This window comes from Protobothrops mucrosquamatus, unplaced genomic scaffold, assembly GCF_001527695.2.
Source record: "Protobothrops mucrosquamatus isolate PMUCROS unplaced genomic scaffold, P.Mucros_1.0 scaffold450, whole genome shotgun sequence".
Taxonomy (NCBI): Eukaryota; Metazoa; Chordata; class Lepidosauria; order Squamata; family Viperidae; genus Protobothrops; species Protobothrops mucrosquamatus.
The window spans coordinates 379,637-393,169 of record NW_015386773.1 but is presented as its reverse complement, the minus strand read 5'-3'; the positions used below and the strand labels follow the sequence as shown (position 1 = coordinate 393,169).

General features: G+C 37.3%; 1 protein-coding gene across 1 annotated transcript in view; it reads right to left on the bottom strand.

Moving 5' to 3' along the window:
* ARSB (arylsulfatase B) overlaps positions 1-13,533 on the bottom strand; it is a 68,385-nt gene that overhangs the window by 34,709 nt on the left and 20,143 nt on the right. Inside the window, exons 5-6 of the mRNA XM_015816430.1 lie at positions 7,033-7,276; positions 4,922-4,992 (exon numbers count right to left, since the gene is read on the bottom strand). Coding sequence (XP_015671916.1) covers positions 4,922-4,992; positions 7,033-7,276 — 315 coding nt within the window. The remainder of the gene's footprint in view (positions 1-4,921; positions 4,993-7,032; positions 7,277-13,533) is intronic.

Sequence of the window (13,533 nt, the reverse complement as noted above, 5' to 3'; positions counted from 1 at the left end):
ATATCAGAATCATTCTAAGGGTGCGGGGTATAAAAAAGGTTGGGAGCCACTGCCCTAATAGAAAAATTGCCCATTTGCAAAATTGCAACTATCATGTCACTTTCACAAATTTCAGAAGATTTAAAAGCAGCAATCAACTAGCACCAGACAAACAAGAACACTTTAGTGATTTTTAGTAAATTTATTGATTTTTAACAATCTACTTTTTCTTGCATAAGCTCTCTTCATTGAAACCTCTCAAATGCTTTCGCAAAATACAAACAAATCTAGGAAAGGAAGGTAAAAATCTTAATTTGATTCCTGGTAGCTTCATGGACCCACTCATGTTGCTTTCTCAACAACAACACAAAAGGGTTTGGCACTACCTTTTTCCAAAATGTTTTATCAATTTCCCAAGATTGTCTACCACTCTGGTATTTCCTGGTGGTCTCCCCCAAAATTATTATCCAGTGTGATTCTGCTTAGTTTTTTTTTAATATAGAATGTTTTAACATTTGGTGGCCCTACAAGCAATTTATTTTATTTACTTTTACTATGTTTTACTCCAAGGTCAAGAACATATCAGGAAACAGGTTCGGACTGGAATCCTGGGAATGGTTGAACATCCTAAAACTTCTAGTACAACCTTCTTTTGGCCCGTAACTCTCTAGCCTCAAAAAAAAGAGACTATTACTCTTGTACTCTTGTATCTATGAATACAAATATTTGAATACACAGATACAAATCATCAGAGTCCAGTGCTTTTTAAATAATATTACTTTGCATACCTTTGACTCAACCTAACAGGAAAAAATACAGTGGTGCTTAAAGATTTGTGAACCTTTTTGAATTTTCAATATTTCTGCATGAATATAATCTAAAATGTAAACTGTTCTCCACACAAATCCTAAAATTAGATAAAGATAACCCTGTTAAACAAATGTGTCAAAAACATTAGACTTGTTCATTTATTCATCGAGGAAAATGGCCCTGGAGAAAGGTAAATAATGAAATCCTTTCATAACAATAAGGTAGACTTTGTTTTCAACTGATGGGATGTCTTGGAAGACATGAATATATAGTTTCTGCAGAAATGTTACAGTGGCTTGAAATGCATTCTATTAATCAAAATTAAAGTAGTGGGAGTATTTTTTCCAATTATCTCTATCCAGAAATGCTTAATAGGAATATCTTGGAATAAATGTACTGAAAAAGTGTCACCAGTTTGAGCACAGCTGAATAAACGGTAAGAACAAATATTAGCACACCTAATCATCATATCCACCAGCTCTGAGCTCCCTATCTTCCATAACAGAGTGCATACTCAAGTTGCTCCTATAATGGGAAACAGCCATTCTATGCCAATAGGTTTTGTTTTTGTTTTAATTGTGGCTAATATCTAAATATTTAATATCTAAAAGAGCCAGGTGGTTAAAACACCAGGCTAAAAACCACGAGTCTGTTAGTTCTAGTCCTGCTGCCTTAGACACAAATCTCCGAGTCCTAGCAAGACAGCAATGACAAACCACTTCCAAAGATGCCAAGAAAACAGCAGTGATTACTCCAGTTGCCAAGAGTCAAGAATGACTCAAAATCACACACACATAAAATCTGAGTAACTAGCAGTCACAGCGAGAACAGAAAATTGAGAAAATTTAAATCAAATCCCCACTCAAATATGAAACTCACTGGATAACCAGCCACTTTTTCTCAGTCTTCATTCATAGTATCACACTGTGAAAAATGTGGTAGATGGGTAAGATAAGATAACCTTTATTGTCATTTTTTTACTGTGGGCACAACGCCACACATCAAAAATGAAATTTAGTTGCCCGCACTCAAAAGTGAAACACATACATGACACACACCTAAACATACTATGAACAACATATGTACAGACCCACATCCCTATATATACGTAACAAATAAATATTAAATACTGACCATCTTGAATATATAACGGAAGGAGGAAGCTTGAGAGTTCACAAGTGAACCACATACACTTCATTGAGCATCTAGAGGATAGCTGAAATAAATGCAATTACTAATAACTAAATCACCTCTTCTAGTTTAGGAACATCTTAATCCCAGAGGTATGTGTTTGCTGTAAAAGTCAGATGTGAATAAAATGTACTTTATATACATAGGTATAAGTAGCCATAGCACCAAAAAGTGATTCTGGAATCATCAAATCTGACTTATATTAGGCACTACATAAAGAACCCACAATGACCTCCAACTTATTAATCAGCTACAAAGGAGGTCCTTTATCTAAATTTACTATTCTCTGCAAAGTAGCTATGTTCAAAGAACTAATGTTCAAGATGTGTAGAAAAACTGACATTCCATATGGCCCACATACTGAAAGCTGCTTCATTGTCAACATAGATCAATATGCCTTATTACAATATATATACAATTGTTCAGGACTGGATGCACTTTACGTGAGATAATTCTGGCTCCCCGAACAGCACTTACGTGTCCATCCACCATTAAAATAACAAATTAAAAAATGGTTCATCCATGCTCACTAAATCTTGGGATTTAGTCTCTCTTTTATAATCCTATATAAGGTCTCATAATACTGTATATTGAGAATGCCCAAATCCCACAAAATTGCAAAATTTACTGAGAACCTCAAAATCTCATGTAAGAACTCAGTGAGATCATAAAAATCTAGGAATATCTGACAATCTTACTAAATACTGCATGTGATTTACATGCTGAAATTGCAAGTAAGACCATGTTGGTCAGAGTTTAGGTGTGGAAATCCTATACATGCCACCTTTAGTTACAGATACTAGAAACAAAATAGGTATGTTTGGAGAAAACTAAAACCTTAATTCATCTGGCAGCTGCCTTTATCTCCCCCAGAGCAACTGCTTTTCTTCATAACAAATGATTTTTGGGGCTTTGTGGACTATCTGGAATATACAGAATTCAAAGCAACTGTTTTATACAGTACATGGCTCCCTGGTTATATACAGCACATTAACTAGCTCACCTAATACTTCATAAAACTTTTTAGACTTCCAGAAAGACCACAGAAGCCACCATATACAACAGTCCTGATTCTGCCTCCCAACCTTTCTTTCTTGCACTTCCAGTCAGGGTTGCCACTGACTCACCTTTGTGCATCACGTGGCAGCTGTGGCTTCCCAGTATTTCATTCTCCTTTTCTTCTATAGCGCATGTGCACAAAGTAGCAACTGGATGGGCTGCTTCCTCTATCATTACTACCATTTGGCACCCTCCATGTCATGGAGCCTTTGTGGAATGCACAACTTGCACACCTGCTTGTGGTGGCTCTGCTTTCAATTTTGTAGAAATGGGAGATTTAAAAAAAGCAGCATAAACCCACAATCCTGCAGAGAGGCTGTCCTCTGTAGTTTTGGATACCATTTTCTTATTACATGGTAATTTCATTAAGAAATCTGCAGAGAATGTAAAAGTGACATGTTCCAATGAAAAGTCTCTTAAAATCATTCCCATATTGAAAAGCTTAGTGTCTGGCAAAAAAACCCCAAAACCTGGAGAGAGTTTTGGAATAGACAGTGTTTACTGGAAAAGAGATCTGGTGGAATCTCCAAATCATATTGTTACAATGCAAAAGCAACCAGAGTACTTGGAACTTCAGAGATAGAAATCGGCTCAGACTTCCCACCGAGCTTCCCCCACCCCTTTTCTAAGAGGTCAACAAAGAAATTTGATTGCATTATGAAAGAGCCCATGTATCTATCAGATAAAAAAACAACACATTAGAACAAAACCACTACATTTTATTTCATTTTTGGGCATTACAGGCCATCCCAATCTGTTACAATTCTAGCATGTAGAAGGGCAGCGTATAGAATACAAAATAAAACCAAACGTTTTAAAAAAGGAATTACATCATTAAAATAAAGTCCTACCATTCATAGCACCACAACATCACACAAGGCGTTCATCGCTCACTCTGACCCAGCCTGACGATACAGCAAGGTTTTAAGGGCTAGGTTAAATAGGGCTGGAGGAGATGGTTATACCTTTGGCCTGAACTGTGTACAGGTAGTCCTTGACTTATGACCACAATTGAGCCCAAAATTTCTGTGGTTAAATGAGACATTTGTTAAGTGAATTTTGCCCCATTTTACAACCTTTCTTGCCTCAATTGTTAAGTGAATCACTGCAGTTGATAAGTTAGTAACCCGGTTGTTAAGTGAATGTAGCCTCCCCATTGATTTTGCTTGTCAGAAGGTCGCAAAAAGAGATCACATGAACCCAGGACATTGCAATTGTCATAAATATGACAAGAGTCTGAATTTTTATCACTTCACCATAGGGTTGCTGGAATGGTCGTAAATGTAAAAAACAGTCATCAGTCACTTTTTTCAGTGCTGTTGTAACTTTGAACAGTCACTAAACAAACTGTTGTGAGTTGAGAACTATCTGTATCTGGGACATCAACAGTAGCTCCACACTGTGAACTACATTTACATCTGAGTAACTTAAGTGCACTAGATAGGACAATAATTTCTGGGAATGATTTAGAGTGGCTACGTAGATGCAATCACTGTAATAGTTTTATGACAAAGAGGTGGAATAGTTCATACCCAGCCTTACTTACATGTTCTTCCCAGTGGAGGGGAACAGAATAGCAGAGTTGGAAGGGACCTTGGAAGTCTTCAACATCCTGCTCAAGCAGGAGACCCCATACCACTCTGGACAAATGGCTGTCCAATTTCTTCTTTAAAACCTCCAGTGATGGAGCACCCACAAATTCTGGAAGCAAGTCGTTCCACTGATTAATTGTTCTCACTTTCAGGGGAAATCCTCATTTGGTCTTCAGGATGATTCATGTAACACTCATACCTGGAAACATGTTCTACTAAACTAAGCAGCACTCATTTTAATACATCTACATAGATTTGTAAAAAGATCCAGCAATTAATGTCAAACTTACATGGAGATGAATCCACGAAAATTGGATCTATGTTATGAAGTAGCTCCTTTCTGGGTGATGGTTTTCCTTCACTGAAACAAAATTTATTATAAAAAGATTCAATCTCCTTCCATAGTTCAATAGAATCTCATTCCTCCCACTTTAATGTTTCCTTTTGTGTACCATTGAAGAAATAAAGGAATTTTTGTTAACCAATTACATTTGCAAAGTTGTTCCAAAATAAGTTTAAAATAGTGGATGCCCCTTTCATTGCATTGGGAAAACTTTATCTACTTTATTTATGTTTTAGGGAGTATATCTGGTTTTCCTTATATGAAATGAAAATCAAAGAGATTTGCATTAATCTCTTGTAATACAATAAGCCAATTGCCAAATCAAGAAATTAAAAAAGCAGTCCTGATTCATATCTCACACTAAGTCATAGTGTGAGATTTAAACATGGCTTGTTCAATAAGATAAAATAACTACTGCGCCACCAGAGCTGTGCTGCACAGTGGTCAGAATGCAGTATTGTAGGCTAATTCTGAGGACTGCCAGCAGTTCAGTCCTGACTGGCTCAAGGTTGACTCAGCCTTCCATCCTTCCCAGGTCAGTAAAATGAGAACCCAAATTGTTGGGGGAAATATGCCGAATCTGTAAACTGCTTAGAGAGTGCTATAAAGCATATGAAGCGGTATATAAATCTAAGTGCTATTGCTATATTAGCATTTTGAGTTAAACCCTATTCATTATTTATAAACCACAATGGCTAGCTTCCTATAGAACGATAATCTAAAATAGGAAACTGTTAATGCAGTACATCAATTCATTTAGGAGACCTACAAGACGAAATTAAAAATGCTACACCATAAAACCAACAAACCAACACTCGGCTTTATATTTAAAAGCTGTTTTCTAAATAGTTCAAGGGAGAATCTTAGAAGACCTTTTCTGGGAAAAAGTTCCAAAGTTCCTGTGCCACTTACTGAAAATGTCTTATCTGTGTTTTGCCTTACAGACTGGAGCTCTCTTTCTGAATCTCAATACACAGGGCTAATCATACAAAAGAGGTTCCAGAAGGTACCTAATGTATTCTTGTTCTCTCTCCCTCTGCCAAAGACTGCTGGAGAGAGTGTGTCACGAGACTGTGGCTCAGCATATGTGAGATTTAGTTTTACAGTACTCAGTTTACACAACATTGGTTGCTATGGTGTAATTTTATTTAGACAGCCTTGTCAGATCAGAATTTTTGTTGGTCCACTGCACTTAGAAAAGTTCAGGGACACCAACTGCCAGAGAATGTCCAATCATTCATAAAGTATCATCCTTGTTTCATATACTCAGTACCTAAAAACGTCCCCAGAGATGCTTGTCTGACTAAAGAGAATAACAAAAACCTTACCCTGGGGCAGGCAAAATAGTTTAAATAGCTCTAATAGAAAGCTGTTGTAAGTAACTGATGCATGACAGAATCAAGCAGGAAGGAGAGTGTGGTCAATTTCATGTACTTGGCCTTAATGCAAAACTGTAAAGGCAACAGATTTTTTTTCCCATGGAGGGAAATTATCTCCCAATAATCCCATAGTCAAAATACATCTATCATATGTTAAAAACCACCTATTAAAAGCCAGCCATTATATTTCTCAGCGTGAAGTTTCTGCTGAAACAATGTTAGCACCGCAAGTCATTTCATGCTGCTGATACTTATTAAGCAATTATCATCTCTCCACATTTACTTCACAATTCTGAAAACCAGTTACTTTTCTACTATGACAAAATTAATCGGGTTACATTTTTAAAACTTCTCAGGGGAAATCTGTTTCTCCTACAAAGTGCTGTAAGAAATAATGTAGAAGTGAATACTTTTTCATCATCATTATCTTCATCATGTCATTTTCAAGATACTTTGTTTTCCCCACGATTGCTGTTTAAAAGTGCTGATGAACAGATAACATGGAACTCCCCTCCATGTCCCAATTTTGTTCAAAATCTCTTTTTTTGCTTTAACAACATATTAATATTTTCAGAGTTGAACAAACTTTTTAACCAATTTATTATTATTATAATAATATATATTTTAGAAGCATACTTTGCTTCTTGGGCTTCATCAAATTCTGTTTCAAGCAAGTTACCTGAGTGTTTTCCAGACATCAAAGCCATCTAAAGGCTTTGTGCCATTGGTATATCCTCCAGCAAGCTTCACCAAAGTTGGCAACCAATCAGAAATGTGGATCAGGTCATGGCTTTCGACTCCTTTCCATTTCAGTAAAGGACTGGCAACAAATCCAACTCCTCTCACTCCTCCTTCCCATAAGGTCCACTTTCTTCCTCTTAAGGGCCAGTTGTTTCCACCTCCCAGAGTTTGGCCTCCATTATCTGAAATAATTTAACAACATATGCGACTGAGCCTTAAAACATTTTCTCATATACTGGACATTTATGTAATATTTTATGTGTGCAGCAGAAGATTGGACTTGACAGCCAACTTGCTCCATCTCATTCTATGATTCAATGCTTCATCTCATTCAATGATTCAATTCCTCAGCACGCTGGCTGAGGAATTCTGGGAGTTGAAGTCCACAAGTCATAAAAGGGCCAGATTTGAAGACCCCTGATGTAAACTAAAGGGACTAATCGTCTGACTGAATAAGGGCTGTGTTCCCTGTGTGGCAACTATTGGCACCAGTTTGTTGATGGACACCTCTCTACCATGCCCATCAACTTTCAAGTTTCACTTCTATTCCAGGTTTACATTCTTTTAATTTAAAACAAAAATTAAACACAAGAATTATGTTTCAGTCTAGACTCAAAACCACTTAAAATTAATTGTTCTGTTCTGGAGGTTAGATTGGCCCCATTCCTGTTAGCCTGTTATAAGGCCTTAAAAACATAGTTGTGTCATTAAGCCTGTAGAACTGGATGTGTGGCAGAACTTGTGTAGTATTTATGTTGATGTATTAGTTGTTTTTTAATCTCTGCTGCTGCTGATGTGTATACTGTTTTATTGCTAATTTTTTATGATGTTTTAAGTTGTTAGCCACCAAGAGTCATGAAATTGAAATATGCAGAAATATAAATTATAAATACATAATATTCAGTCCACATATGCAAGCCAGCTTCATTAAGATTTATATTGTTCCCTTTTTCCTTAGCTTTAGGAACGCACAATGCATCCATTATTTCCTTCGTTTCATACATTAACTAATGCTTTTATCATTTGTTCCTCTTATTTTCCATGTCACAATACTCTCCATATGTTGTGGTTCCCAACAGATGAGCCTGCAAAGCTTTGGTCAATTGAGGTTTGCACAAAATGGTTTTTAGTAAGTTAAATGGGAAAAGATTCTAAGGTAATAGCTTTAGTAGTACTCATGTCATATGCCCATATTCTCTGCTGATGCTAAGGATACAATGCCAGTCAGTTCTAGCGTGTTTTCGTCATTTTATCACCCAAACAATCTCAGAAATGTTTATGCAAGCTACAGTCTTAAATCTAAAGATTATCTTGCAAGCCAATCTCCTATTGTTTTTATCTCATCAACTGGAGACGTATGCACAAATCAAACATCATATTTACATATCAATAGATACAAATATCATGATAAATGATAAATATCCAATAATCTGGTCAAGGTCAGGTACTTTGAAAATTGTAAACAGGCATTTCATCTAACCAACTGGCCATCATTGCAATTTGCTTGTTTGTGTAGCACTAAGCCATAATTTGCTTAATTTGCTGAATAAACCACATTAGACTGGGTTTACAAACTATTTTAAGAAATCCTCATGGTCTGCAAGCCATTATGGTGGGATTTCTAAATAATGCTATAAACCAAGTTATGCACTAGTTCAGTGTAGCAGCAATTCAAGCCTGTTAAGTATGAAATTTGCTGAGTTTGGTATGACCCAAATAAGTCTTTCCCCAGGGCTTACTCTATTTACAATGCCATGTTGAATGTGTGATAATTAAAACTGTGGGGTGAATACCTACAGATTTTGGTTGCATGTGGCAATTTCAGAATTTCTGTTTCAATACAGAACCAAGGAGCCTTTTATTTTAATATGCAGTAACAGAAGTAATGAAAATCATTCCTTCTTTGGCTATTACAGGAATAAGAATTGCTGATGCATTCGCTCTGTCAGCTGAGTATAATTCAGTACAAACTATGTGCACACGATGTACTGAGGAACACTGGATGAATAATAATCACACTGGTTTGGAGAGCCAACTTTCACAGTTGGGATGACTGCTATTGCAAGCTTACTGTACTTTCTGAAATTATTGAGAAACAACTTGTAAATCTTTCAAGCAGAAAGTCTCCTCTAAAATATTTCTAAATATTATCCTGTGATGGAAAGGCAGTGGCTTAATATGAGAGAAAAATTATATTCACGTCTTAATCTTAAACACATTAGCTGATACAAATATCCACTGATGACATGTGAAATAACCAGCAACTTTCATATTCACTCTATATTAGTTTTGTGTAAAAGGAAAAAAAAGTTTCTGTGGGCAACTTTTCTCATGTCACGTTCTTCTGCACAGTGCATGAATGAGGCAAATTTATTTATTTGATTAATTTATATAGCTGCTCTACATATATAACTCCTTTCTGAGCATAGAAGTACATGCCAACCAAATTTTTGGAAGGAAGATCCACTGATTTCAATGGAATTTACTATCTTATGTTTATTTAGGAATGGAGCCAAAGTCTTGTATTTGTTGCCAAAGCCTTGTATCTATTGAATGAATACTCAAATGCTGCAAAATTGTGTCTGGGGTGTTTATATATATATATATATATAGGCACTGAAGGAAGTTTATCTTAAATACGCTGTTTGGGCATTCCCCAAAGCCTTTTGAAACATTATGTTCTTTTAGAACAGGATTTACTCATCTGATTTTTTTAAAAACTTAAGGATCTAATTGAGATGTATATTTATAACATCTTCAAAAGGTCCAAGGAGGAAATGAGGCCACTTTTATATACTTTTGCAGATGTTGGGTAGGAACTTCAAACAAACAAAGAAACCTCATTATCTTACACTCATAGCAACCTGATTGGAGGGGGGAGGAGGGACTAAACACAATTGAAAAGTCAGCTGAAGAGATACAATTTTTGTCAAGGTCTTGGAACCTCTTTTGCTGTAACAGTTCTAACAACTATGCCTTTCCCATTTGTAGATGAATGTCAGTATTGCTGCTTTCATTTTACACATGAGAAAGTAGGCATGGTAGGTGGGCTAAAATGTCAAGCTGGTGGCCACAACTGCATATCTGAAGCCCTGTCCCATTTTATGTACATCATATGCATAACACAGGTTAAAAAAAGTCCAATCATAGCCACCAGATTGATTTCCTCTGAGAAGACTTAAGGTTTAGCATTAAGATATGCAACAGAAGACTCACTTCCAATTGAGGCCAAACAGGCCCTTCAGGAAATGAGTCTTGATTCCTAGCAAGGTACCACTGCAGGACAGCAGTTCCTTTAAAATATATATACAAATAAAAACTGAACCCCACTTTCTATTTCTTCCATCCAAATATACTTTGGTCTGGTAAGGCTTGGCAAGGTGGAGGGAGATGGAGAAGGGACCATCTCTATGGCTGCACTTTTAGAGATTGGGAATGGCTAAAGCCCCTCTCCCCAATTTACTTGAGGTGGCAGGCTGGGGCTGCACATTGTCGCCTATCGGACACAAAATAAACAAAGCAATCTGGAGCTAATTCGAGCAGGATCAGGATATGGCTGGAAAGGCCTTACAGGGGGGAGAATGGAGAGAGAAAGGGGGGAGGAGGCGCAGGGGGCAAACAATGGCTCTGTGAAGCTGAACAGCAGCTTGGACAGGAAGGCTCTGCAGACAGGCTGGCAGACAGCTGTCAGCCATTCCAACAACATTTCCTGCAGCCAATGAAAACTGGCCAGCATCTAACCTCCCGAGCCAGCTCAGGAACACCAACAAAGGATTAAACATTTCAGCATTAGCGGCCTGCGTGTCACGGACATAATTCAGTGTCAGGGATATTCTTACTGCACGTGGCTTCTTTTTCCCCTTCCTCTCCTTGCCCTCCCCCATTCACAAATAAAGAGCAGCTGCAATTAAAGTACCATATCTGCAAAACACAGGCCCAAAGCCAATACACTGGCTTTATTTACTGTGAATTGCAACTGAGTTCAGGCAGTCAGACATATAGTATGTACATCTGTTTTGCAAATCAGTCCTTTCCCTAGAGTGACATGTATTTTCAACCATTAAAGAGGCAATAACACCAGACCAAAAAAAAATAATTAAAACTTTGCATCTAAATGTTTTAAAACAGACCTAAGAATTATTCTAAAAGAAATAATTCACATCTAAATATTGAGAATACTTATTATATATATGACTTCAAATAATATATAATGCTGATAAGCACTTTGGACTTCTAAACATTACAAAAATTACTTCTCAATCAAATAGTAATCTGTCCATCTATCTTTTTCCCTGTTAAAGCTAAATGAAGAGCCAGTTTGGTGTAGTGGTTAAGGCTCCTGGCTAGAAAATGGGAAACCAGGAGTCCTGCTTAGGCACAATGCCAGATGGATGATTTTGGGCCAGTCACTTTCTCTCAGCCCAAGGAAAGGTCAATGGCAAACAACTTTAAAAAAAAAAAAAAACTTTGCCAAGAAATCTGTGGGGACTTATCCAGACAGACCGAGAATTGGACATGAGTGAACGGAAGGAAAACAAAACAAACTAAATTGGTCATATTGCGTTTCTGTCTTTTAAAAAATAGCCTAAGTACATCTTTTCCATGCACATCTGCACTACTCTTAAGAAACGGATAGTCATTTCCATATATTCAGAAAGAAATTAACAGCAAGTTCTACAGATGTTATATAATAATAGACTGATTTAAGATATAGATTCAGTGGCAAACTATATTATCACGTCTCTGATTTCATAAAGAACTAAATTTCAAAAAAATAATGTCTTCGGGTTGTTCCAAAGAATTTATATGTATTTACCTTGAAATAAGAAGCAAAAATAATCAAAATTTCTATAGTTTGGCTTAGCTGAGGGTCAGATATGACCTTAATAACCTCTGATACAAATTCTACTAAATATTCACAAATTATCTGAAACAGATTTAGCAGAGCAGAGTTCTCACTGACCCTTTAGTTTCTCAAGGCCCATCTTCAAATATTGCCAGATATTTATTTTCATATGGGCTAAGTCCCAAAGGTGCTTTTTCAAGAGGCAACTCGACTTTCTTGTTTTTCTTTGAAGACATTTCGCTTCTTATCCAAGAAGCTTCTTCAGCTCTGACTGGATGGTGGGGAATGGAAGGATTCCTTGCAGACAGCTGGTCATTTGCATTCTTTTAGAGACTCCTTGAGGCCACTTGGAGGTTAATCTATGTCCTCAAAGTCACCTGAGTGGTGAAAATGGGTGTGGAGCCTTCTTGGAACTGCTGAAAGGAATGTGTTGTAGACTGGAGATAGAAGATGTCGTATCCCTCCCCCTTTATTGAGAGAGGCTTGTTCAATTTTCAGTTCCAGTTGCCTCTTGAAAAAGCACCTTTTGGATGACTGAGAATCTCCATAGACATGGGGGCTAAGGTCTTACATGCCTACTTTTTTCCCAAGTAAAGCAGATTTAATTTTGCTTTTTTAAAATTATGCTTACTATGTCATGTACTTCGGCTTTTTCTGATTTTCAAGAATTCCCCATTTGGTTCAGAGTTTTACAACAAAGAAGCAAACAGACTTTGTCTCTAGATCTCTTTTCCCTAACATTTTTTCTTAACAGCTATTGCAGAATATAGCACAAAGGCACTAGGGACAATACTAGGAGGACTTTCAGAATAATTTAGCGACATACAAAAAAGTATCGGTACCCATGGAAATAACATTCTCTTCCTCTCATCTATCTTTATAACGTAAATATTTTTAAGTACCCTCTTAAGCGGATTTTCAGCTGACTCTTTCCTGACTTAGAAACCAAGAGCCATACAAGAACTTTCCCTAATCTGATGGTCTCCAGATGTACTGTGCGTGTATCATGCAGAATTCCCAGGCAATATAGCCAAAATTGGGTCTCCAAGCACCTGATGCATTTAAACCTGGAAGTGGCTGCTAATAATGAGGCTATTTCCATCCTTGTGAGTTTGGACATCTGTTTCCCACATTATTATTAAAGTCCCAGACATAATATAGGAAGGTACAGAGGAAAATAATGCAAAAGGAGATAAAACAAGATTTAACAGAGGGGTTATGAAAAGTAAAGCAACAGCAGAATGGGAAGGAATTGATTCAGACATAATAGGATCAGGACCCTGAGTAGGAAACTTATGAGATTCACTAAAACTATTTTTAATTCAGAATGAATAAATTAAAAATCTTCTGTCAATGATCTAAATGCACATTAGGGAGAAGGTACTTTTTAGATACGGTACGCTCCCACAGAGTGGGCCTCCTCAGGGTGCCGTCGGCCAAGCAATGTCGGCTGGCGACCCCCAGGGGGAGGGCCTTCTCTGTGGGTGCCCCTACCCTCTGGAACGAACTACCCCCCGAGATCCGGATGATTCCGGATCTTCTTGCTTTCCGTCGCGCCCTCAAGACATGGCTCTTCCAGCAAGCGGACCTGAC